General features: G+C 38.7%; 1 protein-coding gene across 2 annotated transcripts in view; it reads left to right on the top strand.

The window, feature by feature from the left end:
* Nucleotides 1-12,566, top strand: part of Itpr2 (inositol 1,4,5-trisphosphate receptor type 2) — a 474,501-nt gene that overhangs the window by 400,241 nt on the left and 61,694 nt on the right. For both annotated transcript variants that reach the window (XM_077109287.1, XM_076854229.2), the window contains 2 exons: nucleotides 256-451; nucleotides 4,288-4,380. In XM_077109287.1, coding sequence (XP_076965402.1) covers nucleotides 256-451; nucleotides 4,288-4,380 — 289 coding nt within the window. The remainder of the gene's footprint in view (nucleotides 1-255; nucleotides 452-4,287; nucleotides 4,381-12,566) is intronic.

Below are 12,566 nucleotides of genomic sequence, written 5' to 3'. Positions count from 1 at the left end.
ATAAATTGATATTATATTAATTATGAAGTTATCAGATGCATATTATATGATTAGAGTTATATTTAGTGGAAAACAGTTTATTAATATATTCCAAACAGAGAAAAATAAGTGTTTTGCTTTATGTTTAAGGTGGCTTTGGTTATTTTTTATAGATAAACTAGAATGGCTCACATTTGTATTTGTAATTATCTGTATTCATTTGCGTTTTGCTGCATTGCATTTTTTTCCTTGTTTTTACTTCCTTCATTTTTGTAGCTTTTTGATTTGGTATACAGAGAAGAGACTCTGCTCAATGTCATAAAAAGTGTCACACGGAACGGCCGCTCCATTATTCTAACCGCAGTCCTGGCTCTCATCCTCGTCTACCTGTTTTCCATTATTGGGTTCCTTTTCCTGAAGGATGACTTCACTATGGAAGTGCATAGGCTGAAAAACAGAACTCCAGTTACAGGTATTGTTGCTTCCACTGAATGAGCTTTCTGACAGCAGATATGATTGTATGTAGTTTGTTTGTGGGATTATAGATAAACTCTAATGGAGGAAATTTTCCTTTCATTCCTTTGAAAACATGTTCTTGTTTACTACTGAGAGTCAGGAGCGTGCAGTACTTTCAGAGTACATATTAGCTGTCAATATGTATAGGGAAATACCCACACAAGAAACATCATCTAAGCTCACTCTCAGGAAGAAAATTTCAATAATGCTGACCATACTCCAGAAGTCAGTATCTTCAGTGCAGAATAATGGGTTTGGAATTCTTTCCCTCCTCTTTTTTCTTGATCCATTTGCAATCATTATTCCATATGCTTGGGTGCAGTACAATACCATATTATATTTAATTGAAAATGATAAATGCTTTGATTTGGAACCCATCAAATAGTAAGGAATTAAATCTGGAAGATATGTTGGAAATACTGTGATGAAGGGACCCAGTCTATCAGCAGGTGATTTTCAGCATCCTGTACAATCTAGATTTTTGTTATTTGAGTGGTTTGGCAGCACCCATTCCTGCTCACTGTGATTCGGGGCTTATTCTTTCCATGTTACTTTGGATGTTTTAATTATCATGCTTTCTAATGACTCCTTTCCCCCATCTTTCTTACCTTCTATTGTTTTGGTTAAATTTCTTTGTTGCTCTTGTTCCCCGCCTCCTGCTTTTCTACATAGAATCATAGTCCTGCCTTTGCTGATAATTTTTCTGGTGCATCTGCTGGTTCTGGGTTGTAGAGAATAGAAACCACAAAATGGCACAGCCTGTCCTCAAACCATTAAACTTAAAAATAAGATTTAATTAGCATTGCCTTATAAATGATACTCTTTCTTGTCTTTAACAAACATTTCTCAATTATTCAATTGACAGTGTATGGTGTTATCTTTCTTAGACTATGTGATAATTAAGTGGCATTTCAATCTATTAGTAATTCTAAGTGATCTAAGCACAGAATAGAAACATTAAATACACGAATGGAAAGTTATTAAGCAGGGACTTTCTGACTTTCATACCTAGGTGTTAGTCTTTTTTACAATAACCTGAATATTTTCTGCTACTGCTTTCTTTGTTCTTCCTTAAGTATTGCTTTGTACACATTAATATAGGTTTTACATATTTGGTGGAAAAGCTCATATATAAATACCTGTGAAGCTCCACTTTAACTAAACTATGAATCATAAACAGTGCTCTCAACAGTTTTATCATTTTACTTACTTGTTAGACTAGAGGCATAATCACATTAAGTTGCTCAGTAGGAGCCAATCTAAAACAGAAACATTGTAATTTCTGAATTCAAAATGTTTATGGTAGTTATTGTCTTAATGAATTCAGTGGTACATATTTTGTGTTACTTAAGAAGGAAGTTGGTGTCATATTATGAATATAAATATTTTCCTTAGAAATGGAAAAATACCCTTCTTAACAAAATAGGCAACACTAGAGCTATAATTTCAAGCTCTTTACTAAAAATACTTATGCACATTCATATAGAAAGCTGTTAAATAAAGCTTTTGTAAATGCTATGAAAATCTAGCATGTGGAAAGAGCTAACAAAGTTACACTCCTGATTCTTCACAGATTGAGAGTTTTTGTTTCATAGATTGAGTAGTATATGATGTAATGCCCTAGAAAAAGCACCCTTATTTTCATTATATTTTTTGTTCATTTCTAATGCCATGTTGTATCTGTTTTATATCAAATTACTTGAGACTAGATGATTTATAAAGAACAGAGTTTTGTTTAACTCACAGTTCTGGAGGCTGGGAAGTCCAGGGACATAGAGCTGACATCTGCTCAGCATCCTCTGGTGGGGGTCTTCTTGAAGCATCTTCATATGGCAGAGGGTACCACATGATGAGACAGAGCCAAACTGGTTTTTATAACAGACCCACTCTTACCCTCATAACTTGATCACCTGGTCCTATCATAATAATTTACAGTGGGGATTAAATTTCAACATGAGTTTTGGTGGGGACATACAAACTATATCAGTAACTCTGTTGAAACATGATATAAAATTTACTCTTTCAAGTATTGGATACCATTTACTTGCAAAGTTGACTATGTGTGTGGAGTGGAATTACTGAGGATAACACACTGGGGAGCAAGTGAAATCTGGAGTACAGAAGTATGCAGTTCTTCAGTGAGTGTGAAGTGCTGACCAGAAAACCAGTGGATGGGAGCACAGAAGCTGGGCATTTAGAGCTAATGGCAAAAGCATCACAGGTGTATGTGAGAGTGCAGGACTCATTATTTGCAAATTACTCTGAGAGTTTAGAAGAAAGTGGTTCCTACCAGAATATTCTGCAACTCAAAGGAAATTTCACTTGAACAGTTTCCAAGGGAACCCATGTCTCAGAAAAGCCCAAGAACTTGGAGGGAAAATTTTGTAGAAAAATTGAGGTGACTTGTCCCTCTTCCCCATCCTCAGTTCACCCCCTTGTTTATCACCCTCATTTTTACTCTCTAGTACCCTGCAGGAGCTGCCCATGTGGCTTCTTCACCTACAGCCTGTCTTCTGCCTACCCGCACTAGTCATTATGACCATAGCCGTGAGTCTGACTGGCTATGGGATGCTTGGTGCAAAGTGTCCTGGTAGCTGAGGTCACTCAGCCTGCTCTGTGCCTTCTCTGGTCTCTATGCCCTTTGTTAGGCAGATTGTACCTGGAATTGCCCTATTGACTCCCAGCCTCATCTTCATGCAAGTAAAACATCTGTTTTATTTCCCTTCTAGAATTCACCGCTCCCTCCCCTGTTGCATTACACTTTTTTTCAACCTGTACTTCACTTTCTCTGTTCCACTGCGGTTATGTCTATACCTCTCTGTGTTGCCTACTTGACTTTTAGTTCTTCAAAACCTCAAATCTGAGCCCTTAGAACCTAGCATAGGACTCGAGTAGATATCTATTAAGGAGATAGCCACCAGAGCACATTGAGAAACTCCAGTTCTCTCCCTCTCTGACCACCTGATTCTCACCCCTTTCCCATGTCAGTACTGATGGTGATATGCCCACCATCAGGGGCAGGGAGAAATGGAGGCCTGAGATCTGTGGTCTCCTTTTCCACAGTGGACGTAGCTCTCAGCCACAGTGCTTGAGTGCTTTGGTGGCTGACAATCCCACCTCTAGTTCACCTCCTCCTCACTTTCCCTTCTAACTCCAGCTCCCATTTGCCATTTCTACTCTTATCGTAGCTTCTGAGTCAAAGAAAAATTTCTTTCATACAAATAGAAAGATTACTATTTTCTGTTCCAATCTGTACCAGGCAAATAAACTAACAGGTAGGTAGATGAGTTTCTGGGGACAATGAAAGAAAGGAGCGATCCGGAACAGGGATCTGGCAAAAAGATTTGTCCTTCTTTGGGTTATTTTATGCCCTTATTCCCTGCAGCCCACACTTTACTGCTAGAAATGCCACTGACTCTAGTCTGTACCTCAGCCATAGGGACAAGTGCTTAGAGTTCAAGGACTGCCAGTTGCATTGAGGGAATGTGTTCTTGGCACCCCAGTTCAGAACCCTGGAAGCATCTGGCCATACAAACATTCTTACATATGGTGGTTAAGGTCTAAATATTAGCAATACTTTATCGCAGCCACTTAAAAAAAGGTAAAATGCTTTTAGTGAGTTGGTCCATTAATCTATTCTCTATAAAATTGCTTCAATAGACAAAACTCTGTTCAGGGTTTCAAACCAACTTACTAAAAGACTTTAGCATCACAGTTAAGTGGAATCTGTATGTTTATTTCTTATCTTTTGCATACTCATCCCTACCCACACTCTGCTCTGTATCTTCTTAGGTAATTATGGAGTTCCTACCATGACTTTGCCTTCCATGATGGAAACATGTGAAAAGGAAAACTGTTCACCCACAATACCATCTTCAAATACAGGTCTGTAGAAAGAACTCTAGGATGGTATAAACTTGATACTCTGAAGTAAAGCTAATTGCATCTAAGAAAGTTAGGAATTTCATGGTGAGATGAAATAGAAGAATAGAGGGTAAAAGGACCCAGAGTATCCAAACTAGAGAAAAAGAAATTATCTTGTCTGTTATTTTGAATCCTCATCTTATTTCCTTGTATTATTGCTATACATGGTAATTTAGCAAATTTGCGGTACATGCTGCTAAAATTATTTTACCATATGGCAAACCATTCCAAGTCTCTTTTGACCATATAGACTTTAACATAGGATTTGGAAAAGCACAGGCTTAGAACTCCAAAAACTTGGCTATAATCTTGGACCTCCTACTCCCTAGCTAGATGTCTTGGATATATTTTGAAAATTTCCTGGACTTTGTTCATGTGGCTTGCAAAGAGAGACAATGAAAGAATGAATGAAAATTTCCCTACTTCCACAGGAGCTAGTGAGACACTGCATATACAAATGATTTTTAAAACTCCATATTCTTTTAGGAGTCGCAGGAGTCTAGAAACTACAGCATGTGTGATGTTTCCTGAACATAGAAGAAATTAATGATCTATTTCTTGAAGCAGTAAAGACACAGAGGGTGTGTGTCATTAAATATTTTGAGAGCTGCCATATATAAACAGGAGTAGATTTGGTAGAAGAAGATGTTCTGTGTCTACAGAAGACAAAATTGGACTCTGGGAAGATAAGGGGGAAAAGAGTGTAAGGATGGAGCATGTTGTCTGTCTAGTCATAACAACAGTGCCTTCCTTCCTAGTTGTCTTTTGCTTTGAGATGTTGGACTATTGCTTGGGGGAAAATGGACATGTTCTTTCCCTGACCAAGATAGTTCACGCTTTATGACCTAAAGGGAGGATTAAACACATTTATCCAAGCTCCCAGTATCTACAGGTGCTGTGAGCAGCTGCCACCAAGACTTCTTTTCCCTCCTGCCCCTGCTTTCCAGTTAAGGCTTACCGTAGTAGAACCAGCTTTCCTCAGCTCATGTGGCATTGCTGTGCTCTGCAGTTTCCAAAATCCTATTATATGCATCCTCCAATTTAAACATCTCCAATTTCTTCAGCCTTCCTCACATATTATAGCAGTGACTCTTGATGCAATACTCCAAGGCAAGCAGTTGAATGGTGCTGTTGCATTCTGGGTAGTAGAATTTGGGATTGCATCACACTCTTGACCCGTATTTGGCTGACTCGTAACTGAAATGCCATTCTTCACTGGCTTAGCTGTTAAGCCCTAAATACCCATCCTGTACTCATATAATTGAGAGTTTGAGGTTTCACATATGAAACCATGCATTTATTTCTCTCTGTTTCTGCCAACTCATAATCCTAGGACTTTGCAGATTATCCAGTGAATAGATTAGGAGTTTTTTGACCAGATGATCTCTTAGTTTCAGGGCAGTTCCAGTTCAAGTGGGCCAAAAAAGTAGTATATGAGCCTCAAAGTAGTATACTTATTCCCTCTCTTGTCATCCTCAAGTTTGATAAGTTCTACAATAGGATAAATATGGCTTGCCACCTGTTTTTGTACAGCTTGACCTAAGAATGATTATGACATTTTAAAATGTTTTAAAGAAAAAGATGTAATGGAAACTATATGTTACCCACAGATGGTATTAACAATAATGAAAACCTGTGCCTGCCTGCCTTCTTCCTTCCCTTCCTTCTTCCCTTTCTTCCTTTTACCATCATTGATAAAGATTTCTGGGGCCCTTACTCTGGGCCAGCCAGCACGACCCTGGCCCTTATGGAAATTATAAAATATTGGTGGAAGCATGAAAAGCTATAAAATAAGGCTAATTCTGTGGTCAATAATCAAAAGAGAGGCTGGCCATAGGTAAATTAGACAGAAATACCTTTCTCAGAGGAATTATTTAAGTTGAGACTTAATAAGGCTAAGATGAGGAAGAGTGCTTCCTGCACAGGGAACAGTAAGAGTGAGGTCCTGCCCAGTCTTCAAAGACCTGGACCAGGCTTAGCATTTCAGGTACTGTGCTGGACACTTTGTGTGCAAGATGTTATTTAATCACCACAACCTCCCTATGACTCAGAGAGAGAGGACTAATTATTTTTGTATTTTAGATAAAATTTGGAAGAATCAAGAGTTTAATTGCCAAGATCACAGAGCTTGGAAATCAATGTGGATTTCTGATTCCAAAGCCTGCACTTTGTCTGAGTGTTATTTCTTTCCAGTTAAAGGATTAATCTCTAATAAATTATTTCCCCCTATCCAAAATTTAGAGATTGTTAAAATTCCACCTGTTAAATTACCTTTCACTGAGTATGCATGCATGGATTTTCTTTAAGCATGTTGTATACGGAAGGCAATTTCTTGGATACATTCTTCATTGCATATTTATCAACAGGACTTGGTTTTGCTTCCTAATCCCTTTCCCTGGTGACAACTGAGAGTGCATGGAGTAAGGTGTGTTTGGTTTTCATAACCAAGACTGGATATCTGATAGAGGCTAGGGAGGCTAAATATCCAAAAAGCAGAGGACAGCCCACAACCAAGAATCATCCAGTCCAAAGTATTAATATTGTTAAGGCTGAGAAACTTTGTTTTATCTGGACATTGGTTTAAAACTCTAAATACACACTTTTTTTCACTTTTTAAAAAATTTGTTCTTTTTAGATACCGATGACAATAGAGTATATTTTGACATGTATTTATACATACATGGAATATAACATATTCTAATTAGGATCCCATTCTTGTGTTGTACATGATGTGGAATTTTGCTGATCTTATATTCATATATGAATATAGGAAAGTTATGTCTGATTCATTCTACTGTCTTTCCTGCTGAATATAATCTATTAAAAAAAGGCTTCTGACACCAGGCATAGTCTACATGTTGGTGGCTGCTTTTTCTTTCTATGTTGTATTTCATTCCAGCTGAGATGGGAATACAATACTTGGTACAAACTTTGTTCAGTATGTTCAAAATAAATGTTTCATGTAACAAGTTAAAAAAAAAAAAAAGCTTTCTGAAATCTTTTATACCTTCTGTTCACCTAAAATGTGATGCGAAGACCTTACCTCTCCCTTTCTCTTGGACAAGTGGAGACAATTCTTTCTCCCAGGTGCATGGTCCAGGGGCAAAGTCTATATCATTTGGGGCTCTAGCCGAGCTAGGAGTGGGAGGAAAGGTAGAAATGCTTTTGCAAGGAAAGCTGCCAAGGTAGGAGGAAAGCAAGGATTCCAGCTGGATGGTAATGGACTTTCAGCCCTGGGAGTGTGTTGGAGACACCACGGGGAGTCTTACATGGTGGCAAGAGTTTATCAGACTTACGAATTATTCCCAAATCAGTCTTAAAAATATAGAAATGCCTGTATTAATCTACTCTTTCTTCCATATCCTTTTTGCACTTGACATGCAAGTGTTAAAATTCATTTCATTGAAGATTCTTTGGGTTTGATCTTCCTTTAACTTTTGTATTTAACTCAGATATTTAACTGCAGAAGTGGAGTGAAAGCTAAAACCTGGTGTTTGTTGTGCAGCGTGTGTCACTTAGATTTAAAAATAACTTTTCTATGTCAAAAACCAGGATTAAATTTTAATTTGCAAACCCTAGTGTGCATTTGTGAGGGCCTTGGTTTGTTACCTTGTGGACAGCAGGTCCACATTACAAAAGGCCCAGACACACACAGTGGCATAATAACTAGCCTTGTGGTGTTTGGGAGGCAGAACGACCAGCTCCCGGGGAAGGCTCCTGTGGATGTGGGTAAGGTTATTGTCCCAACAGCAGAAAATTCACATGGTACCTGGCAACCAACTGTGGTTGGAAAAAAAAAAACAAAAAACTTTTATTTCATTTGCTACTGACCGCCCTGATTCCTGGACAAAAAATATATACTTTTTTAAAAAGAACCCCTGAACTGGCTTTTCTAGAAAAAGCAAAACCTTTTTGAGATAATTCACAAAATATAATCACAATTATGCTGTAAGTAAAAAGCCATCTGAATATACAGGGAAAAAAAAAAGGAGGAGGTTCACAGTTGTTTAACATTTGTAAGTAATGCAAAGTTAACATGTTTCGATATTTTACTTTAATAGAAAAGATCAATAATAAGTACCAGAAACCAGTCAGCATGATGCACTCTACATTTTGGCTTCCTACAGAATGCCTGGTGTTTTAAAATTTTTTCCTAGTTAAAAATTTTCAAATCAGCAATTCCATAATAGATGGATTTTAATTAAAGCTGCAGACTTTAAAAAAATAGGTTTCTCACTTGTGTTCAGATTTCCAAATGTATCTCAGTGATAATCCATTTCTTTCTCAGAAATCATAAACTGAATAATTCAATTATTAATGCAAAAAAAGGTGACATTAGTAAATCTTACTTAAGCATGTCCAGTATTTAAAAAATTTTATATACTACCACTTCAGATGAGAGGGAACTGTTTCAGAAACAATAAAATTTATTTTGATTCCTGTCTTTATAGGAAAGATTTTTTTACAGTATGGAGAAAAATATTTAACAATAGTCAAATGAAAATGGATAATTTAACCTCATATTGTTCCAGTATCAAATTTGTTAATTATGTTAAAACCATACCTTTTCTTAAGATTTAAAAGCCATTAATCAGTAATGGTAATTACATAGCTAGAATTTGTTGAGTCCTAACTATGTACCAAGCACTATTCCAAATTTTTTTACGTGTGAATATGTAGACCTTTTCAGTGTTGCTACACTGAAAGTCAACTTCCACTAATTCTTTCCTTTTGTTTATAACCAACATATGCTCTCTCTGCTTTCATAATCACCTCCATTTATTGTCCCTACCCCCTGGTCACCAGGAGGACCATTGATTTGCATCTGAAATCTTTTGCTTGGTCTCTCTCTTTTTACATACACTTTAGGTTCTAATTGAATCTCCCTCTGGTTTCTACCAAACGAATAGTTTTAATACCAAAATTTCTTATGAAACAATTGGGCCTACACTGTCTCCTTCAATCCGTGCAGCAACCACCTTCTCTGTTATTATTCATCTCTTCCTGCTGGTTCCCAGCGACCTTATTGTTAAATCCTATGACCTTTTCTCACCTCTCATTGCCCTTGACTCTTCCATAATTTCAATTTTTTTGTCATCCCTTCCATGTTTAAATTATTCTCTTCCTTAATTTCACCCAGAATTCTTGTCTTCTCTGACTTTTTAAAAAATGTCTGTCATCTCATCCTGTACACATAAAAATCATCAACATTCCTTCCTTATCTTCATCAGAACAGCCTATATCCAGTTCCCCCATCTGAATTGCCTACTTTTGTGGTCTAATGGGACCATCCTTTTCCCATGTCACCACTGGTTGGACAGCCCTGGTATGGCATTCAGTGCTGCCTTCTCCCTCATGCCTAAAACCCCATCTGCTCCTTTTCGTTCATCTTTCCCCCTGTTCTTGCCATTATCCTGGTGAAGCCTCATAGCACATCATGCCTGAATTATTGCAACTGCCTCCTAAGTGGTCTTTCTACCTCCAGTCATTCTCTCCTCCTCAGTTCACCCAGTTTATCACCACTACACTACTTGTCAGAAATCACTGCTCTGAATATTTCCTCCTGGACCCCCAGTCAGCCTTTCCCTGATGCTCCATTACCTGCCCAATAAAGTCCACACTCCCTGAAGCTTCACAGAGAGCTCTCAGTTTATCGCTCCCACTTCATCTTCCTCTCCTGTGTACTCACTGGTTTATTTGCTGTTCATTGTTCAAGCCTATATCTCTCCACCTCTGTGGCTTTCTGCTTATGCCATGTGAGATGTGTCTCTGCTCAAGTCTCAGGCCCTGAGTTTTCAAGATAAACTCAACCTCTGTGTTAATTATTGGGACACCTCGCCAATTATCTGTGGGGTAGCAGGTTCTCGCACTGCGCTGATCGCTTTGTACCACTTCTGTGTGTTTGATCACGAGCTATTTTGCAATGTGCATGTTTTTCTCATACTATTTCCCCAACCAAAGGGTAAACAACTTTGCCCCTGTTGGGAGCTCTCCAGTTGCTCCCCACAGCTTTCAGAATACAAGCTTGATGGAATCCCCAAGCTCTGCTCCCGCAGCTCTTCTCTCGTGCCTTCCACACGCCTCTTTATATACCCAAGGCCCAGTGGCCTCCATCCCCCTGGGGTTCCCTCAACACCCCGTGTGCTTCCACACCTGTTCACCTTTGCTCATCCCATTTAATCTGCCCAGAACGCCTTACTTCACTGATTTTACTCCCCAGGCGTGCCTTGTCTTTCTAGGCTCCTCTCAGGTGCCACCAGCTTTCAGGATGCCTACCCCTTTCCTTTCCATGTGTCCTATGGACTGGGACACCCTCATCTCTCTCACCTGTATTCCTAGCATCTAGCCAGTGGCTGCTGGTATGATGAAATGAACAAGGCAGATGTGATATGGGGAAGGCCAGCTGGTTACACAGGTAACCACAAGGTGGCATTTATCTATGTGAATTTATCGTGACCTGGGCCCTGACTTTCAGCCTGTAGGTCTGGGAACCTGGCCTAACAAATTGAGAGTGGATCCATCTCACAAAGGTAGAGCTTTGGTTTTTTTTTTTTTAATTGATTTTTTAAAACTAAATGACAGCAGAATGCATTATAATTCTTATTACACACACACAGCACAATTTTTTATATCTCTGGTTGTATATAAAATATATTCACACCAATTTGTGTCTTCATATATGTGCTTTGGATAATGATGTCCATCACATTTCACCATCTTGCTAATCCCCTGCCCCACTCCCTTCCCTTCCTATCCCTCTGCCCTATCTAGTGTTCTCCTATTCCTCCCATGCTACCCCTCCTACCCCACTATGAGTCAGTCACCTTATATCAGAGAAAACATTCGGCATTTGGTTTTTGGGGATTGACAAACTTCATTTAGCATTATCTTCTCAGATGCCATCCATTTACCTGCAAATGCCATGATTTTAGTTTCTTTTATTACTGAGTAATATTCCATTATGTATATGTACCACATTTTTTTTTATCCATTCATCTATTGAAGGGCATCTAGATTGGTTCCACAGTTTAGCTATTGTGAATTGTGCTGCTATAAGCATTGATGTGGCTGTGTTCCTGTACTATGCTGTTTTTAAGTCCACAAAGGTAGAACATTATTAACCAAGCTCATAGAGGCTCCTGCCTAAACCATGAGCCCATATACTGATTAGTACTGAGCAGGGTGACTGGACTGATGCTGACATTGGCCTGACCTGGGCCTTATCTGCCTTTTTACATGGCACACCAACTATCTGTTCTCTCATGATATATTTACAGCCAATCAATTTTATTTCACTATGGCTAATCACAGGAGTTGCATGTGGATTTTGTCAACTTACTTCTTAGAGAATAAAGAACCTCATTTCCATATTTTGAGGAAAGATAGGAGCACTTTCCTGTCAATGTTTTAAAATATTTTTTTAGTTGTTTATGGACCTTTAGTTTATTTATTTGTATGTGGTGCTGAGAATCGAACCCAGTGCCTCATACATGCTAGGCAAGTGCTCTTACACTGAGCTATAACTCCAGCCCCTCTTATCACTTTTATGTACTGATTATGATACTTGATAAGTCTTTAGCAACTGTTTTTGGTGACATGACCAAGCAGTTACTGAATGATTAAATGAATGCAGACCATGCCGCTAGATATAAGATTGCTTTGCTTGAAAATCTAACTGTAGCAAAGTAGCATAGACACATGTTCCATGTGACCTCCTTACTGGAAAACCATTTTTCTCTGTATAATCGCTTTCATTTGCTGACACATTTCTAACCCTTTTTCTTCTCACTCTTCTCAGCCATCATGTTAGGATCTGCCCCCGTGTGCTGGACCCTAGCTAGCACATTACAGTCCACTGCTCGCCCACCTGCCTTGTCTGCTCTACCTCACCTCCTCTTCCCCATTGTTCCTTCCTCCAAAGGGAGTTTTCTTTCTCCTGCTTTCTAAACCACAGTGTGCCTTGGTTCAGCTCTGAGGTAAGTGACCACTGCAGATTCTGCCACTGTCTTTGAAGCCACCTCTCATGCTTGCCCGTCCCTGGCTGTAACCAGATGTATCCCAGCATGTTAAAAAAGGGACAGTTCTAAGGAAAGTAAAAATACCAGAATCCCTCATTCATACAGTGTTGAAATCTGTTCAGAAAGGAA

This window comes from Callospermophilus lateralis, chromosome 4 (genome assembly GCF_048772815.1).
Source record: "Callospermophilus lateralis isolate mCalLat2 chromosome 4, mCalLat2.hap1, whole genome shotgun sequence".
Lineage (NCBI taxonomy): Eukaryota > Metazoa > Chordata > Mammalia > Rodentia > Sciuridae > Callospermophilus > Callospermophilus lateralis.
Note: the sequence above shows the minus strand (reverse complement) of the source record. Positions and strands in the feature narration are given on the sequence as shown.